The 18,870-nt window shown below is 47.3% G+C and overlaps 11 protein-coding genes across 11 annotated transcripts, besides 18 other annotated features; all 11 read left to right on the forward strand.

Moving 5' to 3' along the window:
* The first annotated feature begins 9 nt into the window (after window positions 1–9).
* Window positions 10–28: a microsatellite.
* Window positions 29–355: 327 nt separating this feature from the next.
* On the forward strand, window positions 356–712 carry TraAM80_07362 (uncharacterized protein; the record flags this gene model as incomplete). Its single annotated transcript, XM_029384157.1, has 1 exon — window positions 356–712. The coding sequence occupies one exon, from the start codon at window positions 356–358 to the stop codon at window positions 710–712; it is 357 nt and encodes a 118-aa protein (XP_029235989.1).
* A 42-nt stretch (window positions 713–754) lies between these two features.
* Window positions 755–774: a microsatellite.
* Window positions 775–1,106: 332 nt separating this feature from the next.
* Window positions 1,107–1,147: a microsatellite.
* Window positions 1,148–1,716: 569 nt separating this feature from the next.
* Window positions 1,717–1,769: a microsatellite.
* Window positions 1,770–2,038: 269 nt separating this feature from the next.
* Window positions 2,039–2,061: a microsatellite.
* A 163-nt stretch (window positions 2,062–2,224) lies between these two features.
* Window positions 2,225–2,281: a microsatellite.
* Window positions 2,282–3,009: 728 nt separating this feature from the next.
* Window positions 3,010–4,368, forward strand: TraAM80_07363 (putative GTP-binding protein; the record flags this gene model as incomplete). Its single annotated transcript, XM_029384158.1, has 1 exon — window positions 3,010–4,368. The coding sequence occupies one exon, from the start codon at window positions 3,010–3,012 to the stop codon at window positions 4,366–4,368; it is 1,359 nt and encodes a 452-aa protein (XP_029235990.1).
* Window positions 4,369–4,644: 276 nt separating this feature from the next.
* On the forward strand, window positions 4,645–5,802 carry TraAM80_07364 (uncharacterized protein; the record flags this gene model as incomplete). The annotated part of the gene is made up of 1 exon (XM_029384159.1): window positions 4,645–5,802. One exon carries the CDS (start codon window positions 4,645–4,647, stop codon window positions 5,800–5,802), a length of 1,158 nt encoding a protein of 385 aa, XP_029235991.1.
* A 33-nt stretch (window positions 5,803–5,835) lies between these two features.
* Window positions 5,836–5,856: a microsatellite.
* A 139-nt stretch (window positions 5,857–5,995) lies between these two features.
* On the forward strand, window positions 5,996–6,721 carry TraAM80_07365 (tRNA (guanine-N(7)-)-methyltransferase; the record flags this gene model as incomplete). Its single annotated transcript, XM_029384160.1, has 1 exon — window positions 5,996–6,721. One exon carries the CDS (start codon window positions 5,996–5,998, stop codon window positions 6,719–6,721), a length of 726 nt encoding a protein of 241 aa, XP_029235992.1.
* A 158-nt stretch (window positions 6,722–6,879) lies between these two features.
* Window positions 6,880–6,948: a microsatellite.
* A 643-nt stretch (window positions 6,949–7,591) lies between these two features.
* Window positions 7,592–7,617: a microsatellite.
* A 702-nt stretch (window positions 7,618–8,319) lies between these two features.
* Window positions 8,320–8,347: a microsatellite.
* Window positions 8,348–8,423: 76 nt separating this feature from the next.
* TraAM80_07366 (WD repeat-containing protein 68) lies at window positions 8,424–9,497 on the forward strand (the record flags this gene model as incomplete). Its single annotated transcript, XM_029384161.1, has 1 exon — window positions 8,424–9,497. One exon carries the CDS (start codon window positions 8,424–8,426, stop codon window positions 9,495–9,497), a length of 1,074 nt encoding a protein of 357 aa, XP_029235993.1.
* Window positions 9,498–9,819: 322 nt separating this feature from the next.
* On the forward strand, window positions 9,820–10,581 carry TraAM80_07367 (uncharacterized protein; the record flags this gene model as incomplete). The annotated part of the gene is made up of 1 exon (XM_029384162.1): window positions 9,820–10,581. The coding sequence occupies one exon, from the start codon at window positions 9,820–9,822 to the stop codon at window positions 10,579–10,581; it is 762 nt and encodes a 253-aa protein (XP_029235994.1).
* A 31-nt stretch (window positions 10,582–10,612) lies between these two features.
* Window positions 10,613–10,652: a sequence feature (G-rich).
* Window positions 10,653–11,114: 462 nt separating this feature from the next.
* Window positions 11,115–11,690, forward strand: TraAM80_07368 (p21 antigen protein; the record flags this gene model as incomplete). Its single annotated transcript, XM_029384163.1, has 1 exon — window positions 11,115–11,690. One exon carries the CDS (start codon window positions 11,115–11,117, stop codon window positions 11,688–11,690), a length of 576 nt encoding a protein of 191 aa, XP_029235995.1.
* A 173-nt stretch (window positions 11,691–11,863) lies between these two features.
* Window positions 11,864–11,899: a microsatellite.
* A 54-nt stretch (window positions 11,900–11,953) lies between these two features.
* TraAM80_07369 (uncharacterized protein) lies at window positions 11,954–13,159 on the forward strand (the record flags this gene model as incomplete). The annotated part of the gene is made up of 1 exon (XM_029384164.1): window positions 11,954–13,159. The coding sequence occupies one exon, from the start codon at window positions 11,954–11,956 to the stop codon at window positions 13,157–13,159; it is 1,206 nt and encodes a 401-aa protein (XP_029235996.1).
* An 82-nt stretch (window positions 13,160–13,241) lies between these two features.
* Window positions 13,242–13,263: a microsatellite.
* A 23-nt stretch (window positions 13,264–13,286) lies between these two features.
* Window positions 13,287–13,314: a sequence feature (A-rich).
* Window positions 13,315–13,489: 175 nt separating this feature from the next.
* On the forward strand, window positions 13,490–14,614 carry TraAM80_07370 (putative GTP-binding protein; the record flags this gene model as incomplete). Its single annotated transcript, XM_029384165.1, has 1 exon — window positions 13,490–14,614. The coding sequence occupies one exon, from the start codon at window positions 13,490–13,492 to the stop codon at window positions 14,612–14,614; it is 1,125 nt and encodes a 374-aa protein (XP_029235997.1).
* Window positions 14,615–14,917: 303 nt separating this feature from the next.
* Window positions 14,918–14,957: a sequence feature (GA-rich).
* A 54-nt stretch (window positions 14,958–15,011) lies between these two features.
* Window positions 15,012–15,038: a microsatellite.
* Window positions 15,039–15,063: 25 nt separating this feature from the next.
* Window positions 15,064–16,893, forward strand: TraAM80_07371 (uncharacterized protein; the record flags this gene model as incomplete). Its single annotated transcript, XM_029384166.1, has 1 exon — window positions 15,064–16,893. The coding sequence occupies one exon, from the start codon at window positions 15,064–15,066 to the stop codon at window positions 16,891–16,893; it is 1,830 nt and encodes a 609-aa protein (XP_029235998.1).
* A 278-nt stretch (window positions 16,894–17,171) lies between these two features.
* Window positions 17,172–17,198: a microsatellite.
* An 86-nt stretch (window positions 17,199–17,284) lies between these two features.
* On the forward strand, window positions 17,285–18,355 carry TraAM80_07372 (isopentenyl-diphosphate delta-isomerase; the record flags this gene model as incomplete). Its single annotated transcript, XM_029384167.1, has 1 exon — window positions 17,285–18,355. One exon carries the CDS (start codon window positions 17,285–17,287, stop codon window positions 18,353–18,355), a length of 1,071 nt encoding a protein of 356 aa, XP_029235999.1.
* A 484-nt stretch (window positions 18,356–18,839) lies between these two features.
* Window positions 18,840–18,866: a microsatellite.
* The last annotated feature ends 4 nt before the right edge of the window (window positions 18,867–18,870 follow it).

The following is an 18,870-nucleotide window of genomic DNA, read 5'->3' on the forward strand; positions in this document are numbered from 1 at the left end:
CGACGTGTCGGGGGGGGGGGGGGTGGGGAGCGCAGCTTACATCGATTTTCCATCAATGATTCACTCGCCCGCCCACTGGACGGCCGAGCAGCAGAAGCAGTAAATGGCTGAATTGCACAGGAACAAGGACCTTCTTTGCCCCGACCATTTTCGCACCAGCAAGTTCCCTCGAGGGTCAAGCTGCTCGTGCATCCATGTTTGGGACGGCGAAACGAGGAAACTGCCGCGTAGTGGATGCTAATTTTACGCAAAATGCGCCTGTTTACGCGATGATTGTGTGTTTTTCCACGGAGCACGGGCACAGCTGGCCAAGCTTCATGCAGCAGATGCACAGACCTACAGACCGCAAGACTACATGGCGTTTGCACTGCCCCCTCCGGAGTTAATGGGGGCGGGGCAAACCATCGCGCCGCCCATTACGCCCATGCCGATAACACTCCTCCCCGCATCGAATCTAGGTAGTATAATGCCGTTAGGCAAACCAGGAGCCTGTTCCCTACATTGGCTGCTTGTTGAGATTGAGGTTGCAGTGACCACACATAACAAAATGTACTGGCTACCATCTTCAGCTCAATTTGGGTCGTACTGTGCAACCTTTGTCACTCTCTGGGCTGACAGAGCTACGGAATTCAGCCATTACACATTTTTACGTTGTTCTGTCATTCTTTCAGTAACCACTGCGTTTGCTCAGCATTTTATTTCATCTACATGAGGGTATTTTTCACCAACGCTTCCGCGAACTTGAGCTTGTGACATATATATATATATATATATTAGACGACCACAATACTTTCATGCCTCTGACTGAATGAAAGTATATATACGCATGTATGGATGTATATAACACAAAACCGAAGCAAAAATAACAAGGACAAAATGGGTTTCTCTTTATTCGCCGTTAGCAGCGACACCATTATCACGATCGTTCATACACGAGGTTTCAGCACCCGCCCATTGGGACTGGAGGGGGGGGGGGGGTCAATGCCACTTGAGGATGTGGGTGGAAAGAATAAAAAATAAGGATGCAGAGAAGGGAAAAAATGTGAAAACAGAAGAACAGTAATAAATAAGAAGATGGTGTTGCGATGTGAGACAAAAAGAATCGTTTTTTTTTTTTTTTGTTGTGTGTGTGTTGTTGTTGTTGTTGAACTTGCGCGTTGTATCATGCCCTCTCACTCTGGCCGCATCAGCCCTTTTGCTACTTCTAATCTAATCCTGATGTTCACCCACACACACTTCCTTCCTTTCATGTCTGGCGTGAGTTTGGTTGCTAGTGACGTGGAAATTATTTTATCTTCCCCTCCCAAAATCTATATGTATAATGGCTGTGTGTTCGACAGCGTCCTGATGGTCTTTTATGCCTCTCTGACAATTTTTGCAGTGTGTCGCGGGTACATGTGGGTTTGGGATGTTTGTTAGTGACTTTTTATTACTTAGCGCTTTCGTTTGTTTGATATTTCTACATTGGTAGTGCTCCGCCGAAGGTATGTGTTTCCTGATTGTTTGGGGGTTTTACCTTGGGCAGTCTGCTTTATTTTGTTTACAAGTTTCCGCAAGAGATTGTGCCCAAGTGAGGCTCAGTGAATGGCAAGGTGTTTTGCGGAAGTATCCGGTGTATTTGCCCTGTACTTTTGGTTTTGTTGTGTTTTCAATGGACGCTCCGTTGGAGCGCGGCGACAGGATTTATTGATGTATTTGTTTCTTTTTTTCTGCCCCACTACTACTACAACTCTTATTATTATTACTACCGCTGCCGCTACTAGTATACTTGCCGGTACACGCCACGTGGGGGAACCCGACGACAGTAGAAGTCGTGGAGACTTTTGCTTCGTTGCTTCAGAAGGAACCGATTTATTCCGGAAAGCCTTTTTTTTTTTACGTGGGTGGATGGTAAAGTCCCCTTCAATGGTGGGATGCGGGGTTCCCACTGAAACCGAGCTTCTATCTCCTTTACTGTTGTGCCTTCTTTGTTTATGGGAATAGGAGGAGAAGGACCTCATTTAGCCGCATGTTCCGTTAATCGGACACCATGAAAAACATAATATATATATATATATATATTGCTTCCATGTGCGTAGCCGGGTTTGAGTTTTACTTGGCGTTTGTCTGTGTTTTTGTGCTTGCCTGCTTGTCTTTTATTTTCTTCTATTGTTTTTTCCTCAAGTCGATGCAGTTTGATGCACCGATATACAAAGCTGGCCTTCCGCACGTTGCTACCTGTAGAAAGAGAAGAGATGCGAAGGAGAAGGGCGGAAGTGAAGGATGAAGAGTGAAGAGTGAATGCGGGACTACAGACGAGGTGAGCATATCTCATTATCCACTCAGTCTTTTTAATCTCTTTCTTTTTTTTAATTCTATATTTCTAGTCACTCCCTCAAAGCAGTCAGCCCATGATTATCCTTCTCCTTGCTCTTCAGTTTTTTCCACAGCTGGTGGTCCAGGGGAGATGGGAGTGAATTGCGGTTCTGGCATATATATTTTTTTGTCTGCTCTTCTCCTGCCTCTTCTTGATGCTGATGGTTCCCCGCCTCTGCAAACCACCACCTTCCCCCTCCCGTCCCATCGCCCCGGACGCGTTTACACGTTCACCCCGTGGGTGTTCTCACGTAGTAGATTTTTTACCTTTTTTTTTTCTGTATGCACGCGCAATGGTGGTTTACTTTGCTGTTTTGTTATTTCGTGAATTGAGCAGGGTATCTGCCAAAAACAAGACGCAGGAGGGAAAATAAGGAGGTGGTGAGGCGTGGAACTCAATGAAGAAAATAGTAAATATTGAGCTTCATTTTTATTTTTATTTTTTGTTAGTGGCTCTGTCGTATGTGGAGGTATGTGTGTGCGTGTCAGAAAGCAGCGGTGGACTTGGGTCTGTTCTCTTTCTCTGCCTTGAGGTTGTTCTTCACGTCGGCTGGGAATTCTCTTTGCCTCCATTTTTGTCCCACCTCTCTTCCTGCCGACCGCCACAGAAACAGAAACATAAGAACGGAAGGGAAAGGAGGAATAAAGGAGGAGATGCGACATGGTGTCTGCTGCCGCAATGTGTTTGATCCCGTTTTTATGCGTCGAGTAAAGCGGACACTAGCGTCGTACAAGGAAGCCATGGACCACTCCGCAAGAAAGGGCATGTCTCGCGAGGCTTTCGTTGACATAGGTGAGAAAGGCCCGGCGTGGTACCTGGGGCACATGCAACTTGCTTCTCAGTCCTTAACGGAGAAGGTGAAGGATGCGGATTTTGTGCTGGAAATACGAGATGCACGACTGCCCTTTTCGACGGAAAATCCCAACCTGCGAAAGATCATTTCCGGACAGCCGAGGCTCATTGTCTTCAACAAGGCAGAGATGGCTAATGAAGATTGCAACCGCACCATACAACAGTACTACGAGAAGACAGGCAGCTTTGCTCTCTTCACGAGTGCTAAGAGGAGTTGGAGGGACACAGTAGAAGCTGTGCAGCGATTTGTGACACATATTTTACCCGCGCAACATTTTAAGACGACTGCGCATGTTGGACTCGTGGTTGGGATGCCCAATGTAGGTAAATCGACCCTCATCAACTCTTTACGATTGGCACATGAGTATCAGTTTCATCGTGAGGATTTTCGACGTCCTCGCACGCCGGAAGCTGTGAGTATTTCTCCGGGCACAACGAAAGGTATGAAGCTCGTCCCTGTGTGTCGTGATCCTAACATTGTCCTCTACGACTCCCCTGGCCTGACGCTCCCAGGGTGTTTTTCAAAGGAGGCGGGTTTAAAGTTGGCGGCGTGTGGCATTATACCCACAAATGACATCACGCTCCCTCGTAGTGTTGTGGCGCGGTACATTTACGACGTACTTACAGCTGCAGGAATCGCTGAGCACATGGCGGAGTGCTTGCACCTCCCGCGCGCCCCAATCAGCTTTGACGATTGTATTGCAATGATATGTGAGCGCAGTGGAACCAGTGGGCAGACTGATTTGGGTAATATAGATCCTGTACGGGCGCAGATGTTTTTGATACACGATTTCCAGATGGGAAATATGGGCCGAATCACATTGGATCGTCTGCCAAGTAAAGTGCGGCGGCAGTTGGCAAGGAATGAACAATATCAACTAGGTGACGCCAGAGATGCGAATAAGGAAAATGGTGCTGAAAATAATGAGTTTCTCTGGACCCACCACGTGAAGGCCTCAGATGTGGTGGCTCGCTATTCTGACGATATGCGAGATGTCATGGGGGAGCTGCAAGGAGGAATGTCGACCCAAACCATGGCGTCTCATTCACGTCCACCGAGAGACAGCACTGTCATCAGTCGCATGAAGGGGCCGATCAGTCGGGTAAGTGCGCATGACGAGAGTTTTCGACAGAATACCCGCATTGCTCCAGGGCGCTAAGTGGAGACAAGAAACGCACAGGTAAGAAAGAAGTTTGTGTGTGTGTGAGTATGTGCCTGGGTGCGCGCCTTTCACAGAAATCGAGTGAAATTGTTGAATTCTTCTGAGAGATGTTGGTATTTCCTTTCTGCAGGCGTGTTACTTTGAATTTTTTATGCACTTCAAGTCTTTGCCTATTTGTTCTCTCTCATTCTGTTCCTTCCTGCATGTTTGGCGTTTGCGGCAACATTACATCGCAAAAGAAGAAAGAAGGGGCAGCGAACTGCCAGGCTGATTATGGGGGACGCCAACCCCGCCAAGCTTATCGAAGAGCTTCACAAAGCAAAGCAAAGTCTCTCCGAGGTTATTGACGAGTGCGTCTTTGTGGAGCGCCAACGCGATCAGATTGAGCAGGAGTTGACCGCAGAACTTAGGGAACGTGATCGGCTGGTTTCCGACACATGCGCTTCGTTAGTGTCCTTGACGGAGTACCTCTCGCTGCTGGAGCGACGTGTAATCCTTCCCGCCTTAGGGACGTTTAGTGCGGTGGTATGTAAAGTGCCGGCGGTGGGTGGGGCTCGCAGTTTGACAGTTGAAAGTGTTGAGGAGAGCCTTAGTGCTAACAATTCCACGTACTTTCGAGGTATACTAGCGAGGATGGCCCCCATCGCTAATGACATTGAAACAGGGATACGACAAATGCTGTTAGACACTGCAAAGCCCTTCTCTATTGAGGAGTCATACGTGCTGCTTCGTGCCCTACTTGAGGAGAAGGATAAACTGGTGAAGAAGCTGAATGACACTTTGCTTCATGTGAATAGTGTTGGCTTGAAGCTTCGTGACTCACGCTCCGTGTCCGTGAATCATGGAGATGAAATTCGGGAGCTGCGTCAAAAGGTGGTGACACTCACGCAGGAGCTTAAGCTTTGCGAGGACGAAAAGCGGGAGGTGTTGCACCGTCTGGCGTTGCTTCAGGAGGACTTGTCTAGGGGGCGCGAGAGTGTTAGGGAGCTGCATCAGCTTCGGCAAACCGTGGCCCATCAGGATCGAACCATCGAACTGCTGCGTTTGTCTAGTAGTGGGTCGCCGGCGCGGCTGCAGCCACACTTTTTGGCGTCTAAAAGTGGCAATGGTGGTGTGGGAGATGTCGATGAGGAAGGGTTTATACCCCAACTAAAGGCAAATGAAATGGCAATTGGGGCGCTTAACAAGGAGCTGGCGATGTTGGAGGAAAACTACCGTGTGTTGGATAGACGCAGTGAGAGAAAGCAGGAGGAACTCCAGTCGGAATTGGCAGGTGCTAGACGCAGGCACCAGGCGGAACAAGAAGAGTGTAACACCGTTCTTGGACGAGTTACAATGGAACTGGAGAAATTAGTGGATGAAAATGCACAGTTGAAGAAGCGACTCAAGCAGGTGCATGCCAAAAAAAGGCCTGTTACAGAAGATTTATAGAAAGAGAGAACAAGAGACAGTGGGACGCTCTGGGTTGTTGTTGTTGTTGTTTTTTCTGTACGTGTTTGGGGTGTGAAGTTTGTTGCCTGTCTCATTCTTTTGCAGCTGAATTCATTTTTTTCTCTTTTGTATCTTCTTTTCGTGGCCGATCTAAGGGCCCTTCTCTCGCAGGTGGCGTGTAATATTTTGGGAAATGGCAAACGCCGTCTTACCGAAGTGGACTCGTCTGCCGATCCGCACTCGTCCGCATCGGAACCCGCTGGCTGAAAACAGTGATGCCCATCCCGATAGCCCGTTGGAGTTGGAGCTCCGCTGCATGGAGTTGTTTCCCACGATGCCTAACCCGGTAGTTGAGATTGTCGATGTGGGGTGTGCATTTGGCGGCATGTTATTCGCCCTTTCGCAAGAATTTCCTGATGTTTGCATGCTGGGCCTTGAGATACGCCCTAAGGTCGTTAATTTTGCCCAAGGAAAAACGTTGGCTCTTCGAGAGGCCGCTTCCAATTCATCCCACCACTTCTGCAATCTCTGGTTTGAGCAGATGAATGTGATGAAGTTTGGATCGAACTGCTTCCGTAAGGGGCAACTTCGGGCTCTCTTCTTCTGTTACCCGGACCCTCACTGGAAGAGGAAGAATATTCGTCGGCGCATTATTTCACCCGGACTTGTACATGAGTATGCCTACTGGCTTAAGATTGGGGGGCTGCTATTCACTGTGTCAGATGTCAAGGAGCTGGAGGAGTGGATGGTGTCGTGCCTCGACGGATGCCCACTCTTTCGTCGGCTAGGCGAGGAGGAGCTGCAAAGCGACGCCATGACACAGAAGGTGCTGAACCACGCCACGGATGCTAGTGAGGATGCGCAACGCACAGCGCGAAAGGGCTTAGAAAAACATTACGCAGTGTATGCCCGTGTATAATGCGGTTTACAGAGAAGTTATTGTTGTGAAAGGAATCTTTTAACTAGACGAGCCAAACCCCTTCGATTAAATGAAAAAAAAAGTATTGATGATCGTGCTTCCGTCCTTATAGGACTCTGAGCGAATGAAGTGTGCTGTCAGAAGATTGTGTGGGTGCATTCTTTTTTTTTTTTGTTATGTCCTTGTTTCTTCTTCCCATTGATTTTATTTTGTTTTTTGCTTTTATTCTCTTGATAGCCTCTGCGTGTGCGTTGTGGAGTATGAATATTGCTGCAGTTGCCGCGTTTGTGTACTGAACCGCCTGCAACCACCTTATACCCCGTGCATTCGGGCGCTGTCACCAGTAATTCCCTAAAAGTATTATCCCACAATAGGGCAAAATGAGTTTGGACATGTACGGTGTCTGGTGCTTCGTTGTGGTCGTGGCCATTGCACATCTTGTGGCGATTTTGGCGGTAATTTTGCGGCTATGGAATGCGGCGCCCAAGCGGCTTGTGCGGCGAGATGAACGCATCAAGGCGTTCTCAAAGCGGGCCGTTGGAAAGAAAGATTAGTTTTCTACACGTATTCGCGTATGCGTGTGTGAGGCATGATGTGTGTATGCGCGTGTTTATCCTTTGGTACAACGTGAGAGAAAGAAGAGAGACGCAACAAAACCATCAAGGTTGCAAAAGAAAAACAATAAATAAAATGGGGCGGCACGACCACGACATTACCAGAGATGGGTAGGTGTCTTTTACTTTTCCGCGCGGGGACGCCGTGCAAAGAACAAATTAAAGAGGCACCAATAACAGGAATTCATAATTCCTTATATTTTCTGAGTTAGTTGTCTCTGTCTGCAATTGCTTGTTTGTCCCATAGACGTTGAAGTTTTTTTTCTCTTTTTTTTTTTTTTTGCCTCCGCCTCTGTGAAAAGAGAGATGGGAAAAATCGGATCATAAAACCACCTCTCTCGTCGTTCCTACACAACTTTTCTTGCTTCTTGGCTTGATGTTCTTCTCTTTTTTCTTTGCCCTGATTTTTTTTCTTGTCTTTTTGCGTTTGCTTTTTTTCTTTGCGCCGCGGCGACTGCGGGCATAGTTCATTTTACGGAGCCGAAAAATAAAACATACTGAAAGGTGAGCATACGTCCACAGTCACGTCTACAAGACATGTCTTACCAGTCCAGTGAAGCAAAGAAGGAAGAGTTCCGCAAGTACCTCGAGCGAAAACAGGTGATTGACACCTTGACGCGTGTGCTTGTAAACCTGTACGAAGAGCCGGAGAAGCCGGAGGACCCAGTGGACTTCATTAAGAAGGTGCTTGGTGGCGCTTCCGCTGCAGACTACGAAGCACTTCAGCAAGAGAATGCATGCCTCAAGGCGGAAGTGGAGGCTCTAAGGAAGCGGATTGGGGAGGAATCATAGTTGCAGTCAATATCCGCTGGCAACTGTGCTAGAATGAATGTATGTAAGATAGTTCATTGTGGAGTGGCTGGTTGTGGGCCGTTGCGCACTTGAATGCTATTTGTACGAAGTTTACTTGCCCTTACGGAGTGTAATGTGTACATGTGTGTCTCTCCCTTCCTTGATCTCTCTTCCCCACCCCCCACCCTCACCTTTTTTTTCTTTTTTTTTGTCCTTTTTTGCTTTCTCTCGTGAAGAGTGTGGGACTGTGTGTTGCTGTTGACTTTGCCTTAAACTGTGTTTAGCTCACCAAGACGATGCAGCAACAACCGCAACAGCAACAGCGGCCAAGTGTCTTGTCGTACTCTACTGGATGGGTGGCGAATGGCCTTTCATGGAGCACGCGGGACAATGAACCCTTTCGCTTTGCTGTTTCCTCGTACATACAAGAGTACAAAAATCATGTGGATATTGTTCAGAAGAACGAGGAGGGGGAATTGGTTTGTAGAGCCACATGGGAGCATTGCTACCCGCCAACCAAGGTGATGTTTGCTCCTGAAAGGACCGCGACTGATCTTATCATCACAACGGCCGATTATCTTCGTCTGTGGGAAGTAAAAAAGGGCCCCCCGGAACGTAACAGTGAGGAGAAACACCGCGAGAATGATGACCCGCGCAAAGTGGCGTCAAAGAAGGATCATATCGATTCACACGTGGTGTTCAAAACGGTCTTTGATAGTGGGAAACAGCAGAATGAGTTCTGCTTCCCGGTCACCTCGTGTGATTGGAACATTGACGACCCCAATATTGTCGGCTGCTGCAGCGTAGACACCACCGTCACCATTTGGGACATTGAGAATGGGAAGAACACGCGACTTATCGCTCATGACAAGGACGTATACGACATTGCATTTGCAAAGGGCACTCATACTTTTGCAAGTTGTGGGGCGGATGGCTCGGTGCGCATATTTGACTTGCGGGAGATTGAGCATTGTACGATTCTGTACGAGTCTAACTTGTTGTCGCCACTCCTGCGGGTGGCGTGGGACAAGCTAGATCAGACGTATATCTCCACCTTTGGTGTTGAAGGGACAGAAGTTGTCGTGCTGGACACCCGCTTTCCAGCTGTTCCTGTGGGCATTTTGCAAAATTCTCGACCACAGCCAATTAACAGTGTGTGTTGGGCGCCGAACTCTGCGACAAATCTTTGTAGTGCTGGCGAAGATGGCACTGCCTACATTTGGGACATCAATGAACTTCCGAATGTGGCACCAAAGTGCATCATGAACTACAAGGGCGAACATCCCATTAATAACATTTTATGGTACTCTCAACATGAACAGTGGATTGCTATTACGACTGGACAAGAGGCACAACTACTTCATGTGTAGCTGCTGATGCCCGAGGAGGCGAGGTGTGAGGAAAGGAAATGAATGACGAGGTATTTTGGGAAGTGTACCTGCACTATCCACGTACTGTGGAGTGTTACAGATACTTGATTACGTGTATTGCCTTCAGAAATAGTATCAGTCCATAACACGTCTACTCAGTATTATTGTTACCTCTCTCTGTCCCTTTTAAGCATATGGGGAAGATTTGTTTTATTGTTACTGTTTTTTTTTCTTTTTTCCTTTTTGAGTTATTACTTTTCTTTCCCCACACGTAGTTTCATAAAAAGGGGGAAGTAGTGGGGTTTCATAGTGCGCCAACGGCATGTCGCTGCTGAATACGACGCTGCAGACCCTGGTGGTCCGACTTCGCGATATGTCGGGGAATGTGACCCAGCAAAAGCTTCACAACCGTGTATTTGATGCATATGAGGCAAAATCCCTTGTGTTTGAGGCCATTTCACCGGAGCAGCAGGCAGTTATGCGGCAATTTGGTATGATTCCCCCGCAACACCCTGCGGGGCAGCCGGTGCTGCTGGATGGTTGGGCAGAACTACTTAGCGTTCATAAAGATGATAACCTCTACCAGCTGCTGCCCCGCCGCGCGAAAAACAACGCCAGCTACAGCACCATGCGAGCCATCTGCTGCAGTGCCGGTTCGCCGTTCACGATGGAGCATCGCGTAGACCCTATAGACTACAAGTTTGTTTTTCGCGCGGCTGACATGGAGGTGCGGAATAAGTTTAATGCGGTGAATGCGGACAAGATCCCGCCCTCCATCTGGTTTGACGGTATTTTAAGCGCGCCCAACGATTCTGGTCTGGTGAGTTGCCACAATACCCTGTCTCCAGCACACATTAACAACTTAGCAGGTATATACCAGTTTCTCAAGGAGTGGTCAAGGGAGCCACCCGAGGGCGACCGTCACCGCCAACTGAAGGAAATGTACTCCAAACTCTTGTCGAGGCGCACACACCTCTTCATGGGCTCATCTTCTGTTCCTGGGAGAGAAATTCTCAACTACGCCAAGTCGAAGAATGTCTTTGTATACGCCAAGCGAGGGATGCATTACGTCTTTCATGCCTAAACTGAAGTGACCAGGAAGAGGACGGGGGTGGGGGAAGGGGAGTGAAGGGAACCAAAAGGCAGGGATTGGAATGCACTCTTTACATGAAAGAACAGAAAAGAAGGAAGTCAACACACGCAGCGAGAAACAAAAGACAAAACGGCTCCGCACATGTCTGTTTTTTTTTTTTTGTTTTACAGTTATTTATGCATCACATACTTTGATGCCCTTTGAACGGGGCTGTCGTTTTTCCACGCATGGGGTGGGGAAATAGATGGTGGTGACGTGGTACAACACGACTCACATGACTCCTCTTCGTCCCTTTATTCCTGCTGCAAACAGGGTGTCAAATTGCCGTGCTGTGTTATTTATTATTATTGTGTTTTATAGGTGGCGGTGCTTTTTTTTTTTTTTAAATTGTTGGTGGTGCTGCTGTTTTCTTTTTTTAATTATTATTATTTCTCCTTGTAAGGTAAAAAAAAAAAAGAATAATAATAATAAGCAAGTACGAAGCTAACTTATTCTTCTCTGTAGGTCACACCAGCAGCATCTTAATGCCGGGTTCCCTTTCCGAGACGCAGGCCGTTGGTGTGCCCGTGGCGCTTGTGTTGCTGGACGGTTCTACCGTGAAGGGTACAATATTTACCTACAACCCAGCGGAAGAACTACTTGTGCTTTTCCAGGGCATTGCAGGAAACGGTCCGAACGTGAAGATAATCCGAACACTGTTTATTAAAGAAGTAAAAGTGATTAATGACGGAGAGGCAGATAAGCTTCCACCACAGCTGGACCTCAAGGCGCGCCTGCCTTCCATGCATGCTGGTCGTGAACGCTCCCTTTTCAAGTACGCTAATTTACAGCTTCGTGTTGCTCGAGAGGCGCGAGCGTCACTGCTCCAAACCGACGACAGGAATACACCCATTGCGGCGCTTGATGTCCTCACTAAACTTGCACGGATTTACCCAAATATTCACTGGGACAAGGAGGAAGGTGTCATCCGTGTCAATCAGGAGGTCTTTGTCAGGGGTACGCCTGACTGGAACACTCCCATCGCCGTTGCTGCTGATGGGGCCACTGATAACAGCGTAAGTTTGGTCGGTCGCATTCAGAAGACGCTTATCAAGAAGTAAGTATTCGTTAGGAAGAGGGAATATTGATGATAAAAGCATTCATGCCTGTTGTGTGTCTTGGTCTTTGTTTTGCTGGGGCATGGAGGAAGGGAGCAAAGAGGAAAATGTCATTGCTCTCCTCCACCTGTTCCTTCTGCGTTCTATTGACTTTGGCCGCTGACTCCTTTTGAATCTTTTTTTTTTTTTCTGGTTTTTTGTGTTTGTTTCTTGGCACTCAATTTTTGTGTAAGCCTTCGCCACTGGAATTTTGGTAGCAGCGGGTGATGAGTGCCGAAGAGGCCTCTACGGTATCAACCACATCACTTTTGGCAGAGCAACGAACTTTGTTAGAAAGCAGCACGAGCACCAACGCTGATGTCGTTGCTCATGTTCAGCACACATCAAACATCGTGAGTAGGGCGAAGCGCAGAGCCTGGCGTGAACAACAGCGTCTGCATCGCATCCATGGTCGATTAACTGACATTAGTTTAAACGACATAGCTGCCGTTCGAGGCGGAAAGTGTGATTTTTTCATTGAAAACACGATAGCTTGTATTCGCGGTTCATGTTCCCAGTTTGACGCCAGAGGAGGGAGAACTAAGAAGTTGATGCCACCGCAGACGCATGACTGTTGTCAAACGTTCTCCACCATTGCCGCTGTCATTCTTTCCTCATTGGGATTGGCAGTGACTATGCAAGAGTGCAGTGGTGTTTCAACTGTAAACTATTTGTTGTATATTTCGGCCTGGCTGCATCAACTTTCGGCCCCGCTTTGGCCGCAACGACGAGCACGACCCACCGTTGGTGATCTTAACACAGCTCTTAGACTTCACGAGTTCTTCCCTAGTCGAGTTAATGAAGGGGAGTTTGAAGTTCTTTTTTATAATCAACGAGATCGAGCGAAGGAACTCGTAGATCAGTTGTGCCGCACAGTAAGGCGTAACAGAGATGCCGATAGTTCCTTACCGGTGTGTGGTTACATCATCGCCTCAGGCGACTACACGGTATCCATTTTCTCGCTGGCACATGATGTAAAGGGACGCCCCCATGCACGCTATAGTGAGGCGTGGAGTCTGTACATCTGCGACTCCCACGGTACACAACCTTGGTCTTGCGGCAAGGCCTGTCTGACTGGCATCACAGTTGGAGTATTAAAGGCGGGTGTCGAAGTCAGCAACGGCGTGGTGGCAAAGGAGGAAGGGCTGCGGTATTTCGCCATGATCCTTTTTGCTCTTCTGGAGGACCATCGAATAAAGACAACTAGTTCACAGCAGGTCCCGTACATGACATGGTCTCCCATTAGGCGTCCAAGGGCAATTCTTTGTACAGCACAGGAGCTAGTACGTGTTATTGACGATGGCTGGATTCCCTTCCTAATGAAGAACCCTGTAATTGCACGGGAGGCCAAAAAGTATGGATTTGCTCCGTTGAAGTGTTTCATGGGGCTTTCAGCCTCCAAACCTGTGGCGGCTAACGGCGCGATGGAATAAAGTCTAGTCGCCACCTAACATTGTGAAGAAGAGGTGGGTAGCTCTTTTTCATGGATAGGACCGTGTTAGTAAACTCCACGCCAAAAAAAAAAAAAAAAGAACAAGTATATATACACGGAGCGGTGAGAAAAAAATAAAATATAAAAAAATAAAAACGGGGAGAAAGGGCATGTAATTAATTATTATTATTATTTTGCAGGTGATGCCCCTGTTATGCTGTGCGAAACATGTGTTTTGCCTTTTTTTTTTTGTTGTTGTGGGTGGGTTGGAGGAATCCACCAGACTAGGAAGAGAGTGGTTAACGGCGTTATTTATTTATTTTACGGTAGGATGGGGCTTCTTGAACGCCGCAAGGCAATCGAGGAGGAGATTTTCAGGACGCAGAAGAACAAAAAAACGGAGTACCATATAGGTCGTCTCAAGGGGCAGCTGGCCCGCATCAAGACCGAAATGTTGGAGAACGCCTCGAGGGCTGCTGGGGCCCGTGGAGGCGATGGTTTTGAGGTACGGAAAAGTGGTGATGTGCGCTGCGCCCTCGTAGGATTTCCTTCTGTTGGGAAGTCCTCCTTTCTTTCTCGTGTAACAGCGACAACGAGTGAGGCGGCCGGGTATGAGTTTACCACGCTAACTTGTATTCCAGGGAAGCTGGTTTACAAGGGCACAGAAATTCAGATTTTAGACTTGCCAGGTATCATTGAAGGTGCAGCGGAAGGTAAAGGACGTGGAAGACAAGTTATTGCCACGGCTCGAACGGCTGATATTATTATTTTGATGTTGGATGCAGCTAAAGCAGAGGCTCAACGAAGCAAGATTGAGGCAGAGCTGGAGACCGTGGGTATTCGCCTAAATCAAAGATTTCCCAATGTGACATTCAAAAAGAAACCCTCGTGTAGTATGAACGCCATAAGCTTTACCTCCACTGTGAAGTTAACGCAGGGTATGTCTGAAGCCTTGGCAAAGGAAATATTGAAAGACTATGGAATCCATAATGCAGAAGTGGTTATACGGGAAGACATTACAATTGATCAGTTTATTGACATTATTGAGGGAAATCGACGGTATATGCCTTGCCTCTACGTTTACAATAAAATAGACACCATTACAATGGAGGAGATGGATCGACTAAGCCGATTACCACATGCAGTAGTGCTTTCGCTGCAGTGGGATCTCAACGTGGAGGAAGTGATTGAAGAAATTTGGGAGCATCTTAATATTATTCGCATCTACACAAAAAAACACGGTGCCCATCCAGACTTCACGAAGCCCTTCGTGGTGAAGCGTAATGCAGACGTTGAGCATATCTGTAAGCGGATACATAAGGATATCGTGTCGCGATTTAAGTACGCTCTGGTGTGGGGAACTAGTACCAAGCATCAGCCACAACGAGTTGGTATAGGACATCATTTGGAAGATGAAGATGTTCTTCAAATTATGCTAAAAACGTCTAACGAGTAGCTTTTACATTGAGCTGCCGTGTTGTGAGAAGCAAAAGGAGAAAAAAATAAGAAAGGAAAGAATAAAAAGGGGGGATCACATGGGGAGTAAGGACAATTTACCACCTTGTTTGCTAGTGTGCTGCGGAGGTAAGCAAACAACATACAATGGAGATAGTAGTTAACGGTTTGATTGCTATTTTTGTTTGTCCCAATTTTTTATTTCTTTCTTTTTTTAAGAAATAAGAAAATGTGCTTCTGTGCACGCATGCAGTTTGCTGTGGGTGGATGCTGTTGTTGTTTTGTCAAATATCTGTGCATGGCTGGAGGGAGGGGGGGCGGGGAGGAAGGATAGAGAGAGGGAGAAGGCTGTGGACAATGAATTTTTTTCACTTTGGTTTGTGTCCTATTTTTTTTTTTATATATATATATATCTATGTATGTATGAATCTTCAGGAAGGTGTATGGAGGATGAAGTCGGTGTCGTATCTTTCATCCGAATTTTTCACTTCACACGGTGTGCAGATGACGAAGCCGCTCCGCGATTGGTTGAACCGTGCCTCATACCTGGCGAAAACCAGAACGACTGAGGCGGATCGGTGCAAGTATGAGAAGTGGGCTGTTGGGGTTGTGGAGGATGCTCTGCGCGAACCGGGCGGAGTTGAAGGGAAGGACTGGGCGCATATGTCTCCTGTGATGCCGATGAATGCAGTAGACAGAGAGCCCACCCTTCTTCGGGACGGCGGTGTTTCGGATCAAGGAGGAAATGGCGTCACGCAGCCGAGTGTGGATCACCGCACCCTTTTGGTGACGGAGTCTACGAGGCGCGCCCCAACGGAGCTCCGCGCCTTTTTGGTTCAAGCGATTTATATTACAGATATGGAGGTGGCGGCGGGGAAGAAGAGATATGATACGGTGACCTTCATGGAGTTGATTCAGGCAGCGCAGGAGCTTCAGCGTGAGTACCAAGCGCAGATGGAAGCTCAGCGTCGCAACACACACTCCTCATCACGAGTAACACTGGCAGCGAGTTCCAGCGAGCCGGTGCAAGGGGGATCCGCATTGCCTGCCAAGGTCCCGAGGACACATCTAGAGGGAGAAGAGAGAGGTCTGGAGAAGGAAAGACCAAGCAAGACGCGGCGCGGGGAAGTAAACTTGCAGCGGCTGGATACTGGAACGTGGTCCACCTCATTGGAGTCTGAGCGGACACGTGCCTTTTTTCGAGAATTGGTTTCCTGCAATACTTCGTCGCCGGCTTCGCGTCGCTTCATTGGTACGTCACAAGAGCTCGAACGAGTGTATTCCAGGTACGAGCCAACGCCGGAGGATATTCGTCCACGCAATGTTCTTGTGAAGGCTCTGGAGTTTGTAATTGCAAAGGCGAAGGAGAAGGAAAGTAAGGAGAATTCGCTCGCCTCGGCACGTTACCTGAACGAACAATTGAAAGGATTAAGGCAGGATCTTTGTGTGCAGGATATTGTAGATGGATTTGCTGTTGAAGTGTACGAAAGACACGCTCTTATTTGTTTAGAGTTAGGAGACATTGGGGAATTTAACCAGTGCCAGGCCTCATTGAAGAAGTTGTATAAGGGGCTTCCTGAAGTCAGTGAAACTTCGGTTTCTGATTTCTTTTGTTACCGTCTTGCGTACCTTTCCCTTGGCGGCCAGTATGATGCGTTGGCGACAGAGTTAATAAATTACACAAACACGGTTGCGAGAAGCGCAAAAGCGTGTAAAAGCGCATCATTACGAATAAAGAAAAGTGATGTGCGGTGGACAATTAAGTTGTGTATGGCGTGTGAAGGCGGTGACTGTGAGACAATTTGCCGCGCTATTATGGCACTTCCACGCGGCATGCACTTGTTACTGAAAATATATCTTCAGAAGTGCCGGCTAAGGTGGTTGCGGATGGCACTCAATTGCATGCGGGGGATGGTGTCCGCGCGTTTCGTGATGGCCTCACTTGGCTTAACCCCTGTGGAGAGGCACAGCGGTGAGTACGTGCCCGGCGCGGAAGAGAAGGAGGCGGCCTACTTTTGGTTGGATGGATCCTTGGAGGAAGCCGAGGAGTCACTCAGGCGATTCTTCGAGATGATTAAATTTTTGCTTCCCCAACGATTTTCCTTCAAGGAGGAGATTCATCGCGACATGACGAAGCAGCGCCCTCAAAGCGCAGGAGACACAAAAGTAAATGAAGAGAATGTCACCATGGTTGACGCCGCCGCCTTGTTCAAGTGTGTTGACGCATACATCGCCTTCCTTAGTACACGACGTGACGTTGGTCTCGGCAACGCTGAATAAGTTGGACACTTCTCCTTCTTGTATGTTGCTGGTGTTCGATGCGTGTGTGTACGTGCGTTTATTTGATTGGTACATGTCTTCTTTCACTTTCAACTAATAATTGAGCATGTGTAAATGATATTATCCTTCCACGTCCGTCCTTCTACACATCGTGTTGTTTGTGTTATTTTTGTTTCATTTTATTTATTTGGTGTGTATCGTTATCACACCATGCACTTGCAATACATTTGTTGTGATGTATTTACACATCTCGCAGTCCTAAAGGGTAGAAAATTTTAGTTGTTTTTTTTTTGTTGTTGTTGTTGCTAGTGTCAGTCGTATAAATAGAACACTGCAGAAACTATCGTAAATAAGGAATAGGCGAACGAGGAAGGCGTTGCGGTGGTGGGGAATGAGTCAGGGGTCTGCTGTTAATAAGGAGCATATTGTGCGGAAGCGCAAAAAGGATCATATTGATATATGTCTTCACAAGGATGTTGAACCGTACAGTAGTGGGAAATCTATATGGGCCATGTACCGCATTCCTTATACGGCACTACCAGAAATTAAAATGAGCAAAATTGATACGCGGTGTAAATTTATGCAGTGGACTCTGTCGTTCCCTTTTATTATCTCCTCCATGACCGGTGGGGAGGAACATGGTCGTATTATCAATGAGAATTTGGCCAAGGCTTGTGAGGCGGAAGGCATAGCCTTTGGATTAGGCAGTATGCGTATTGTAAACAGATATGCTTCTGCCATATATACTTTTGACGTTAAAAAGTTTTGTCCCTCTGCTCCCATGTTTGCTAATATTGGACTGGTACAGCTGAACTATGGATTTGGCGTTAAGGAGGTGAATCGTCTAATAAAATGCGTCAACGCAGACGGTCTCTTTATCCATCTTAATCACACGCAGGAGGCTTGTCAGCCGGAGGGAGACACCAACTTTGAATCCCTGCTGGTTAAACTTGAAGCACTGTTGCCGCATATTACTGTACCAGTTGTTGTGAAAGGCGTTGGACACGGGATAGACCGAAAGAGCGTGATTGCGCTGCAGAAAGTGGGGGTCAAATACATTGACGTCTCGGGATGTGGTGGGACCTCATGGGCGTGGATTGAGGGCAGGCGGCAGCGCGATGTACCTGAGGAGGAAACCATGGGATACCTCTTTCGGGACGTTGGAATCACCACGGACCGTGCCCTGCAGGAATGTGCTTCTCTCACACGATCTGGCAACCTCCATCTTATCGCCGGTGGGGGTATTCGCAATGGTCTGGACATCGCCAAATCTCTCATGATGGGTGCGGAATGTGCAACGGCGGCCATTCCGTTTTTGAAGGCCGCACTGGAGAGTCCTGAGAAGGTGCGTGCAATGATTCAGAAGTTTAAAAAGGAACTTATTGTTGCCATGTTTGCTTGTGGTGTGAGTACCATTGATGAGCTGCGAACAAAGTCCCTTGGCGTGTCGTCGTCGTTGTAGGAGCAAAAAGAGAAAAAGAGGGGGAAATGTTTATATATATTTTTATATCTTTTTAAAAAAATTATTTTTGGCTTCTGCGTGAAGCAGGCCTCCATTCGCAGCCGGTATTGCGCGGAGGATGAAGGACAAGAAGGATACACCTTGTCTACTGTTAAATATTTTGTTTGCTATTTCTCTCTATTATGCATACTTTACTGCACTCTCGCTTTATCTTGATACGCCATTGTTTAAAAAAAGAAAGAAAAATTCTTATTTTTGTGGACTCTGTATGTTTGTTGGAAATTGAAATATGTGTCCTTGTATATAGAGACTGTGTGCATATAGGCGCATGCATCTCTGTAGGAATCATGGTGATTATTTTCTTTCCTCCTCACGTTGATGCCTTATGTTTTCATTGTTGCTTTGGATGCTCATCTATCCCGCGCTCTCGTTTCCATTTTTTTTTTTTTGCTCGGGTGTGCATCTGCGGTGGTGTGCCGGTTGCATATATATATATATATATATATATATAGTAA

The sequence above is a fragment of the Trypanosoma rangeli genome (assembly GCF_003719475.1).
Source record: "Trypanosoma rangeli strain AM80 chromosome Unknown Tra_15.4_contig_00304, whole genome shotgun sequence".
In the NCBI taxonomy this organism is placed as follows: Eukaryota; Euglenozoa; class Kinetoplastea; order Trypanosomatida; family Trypanosomatidae; genus Trypanosoma; species Trypanosoma rangeli.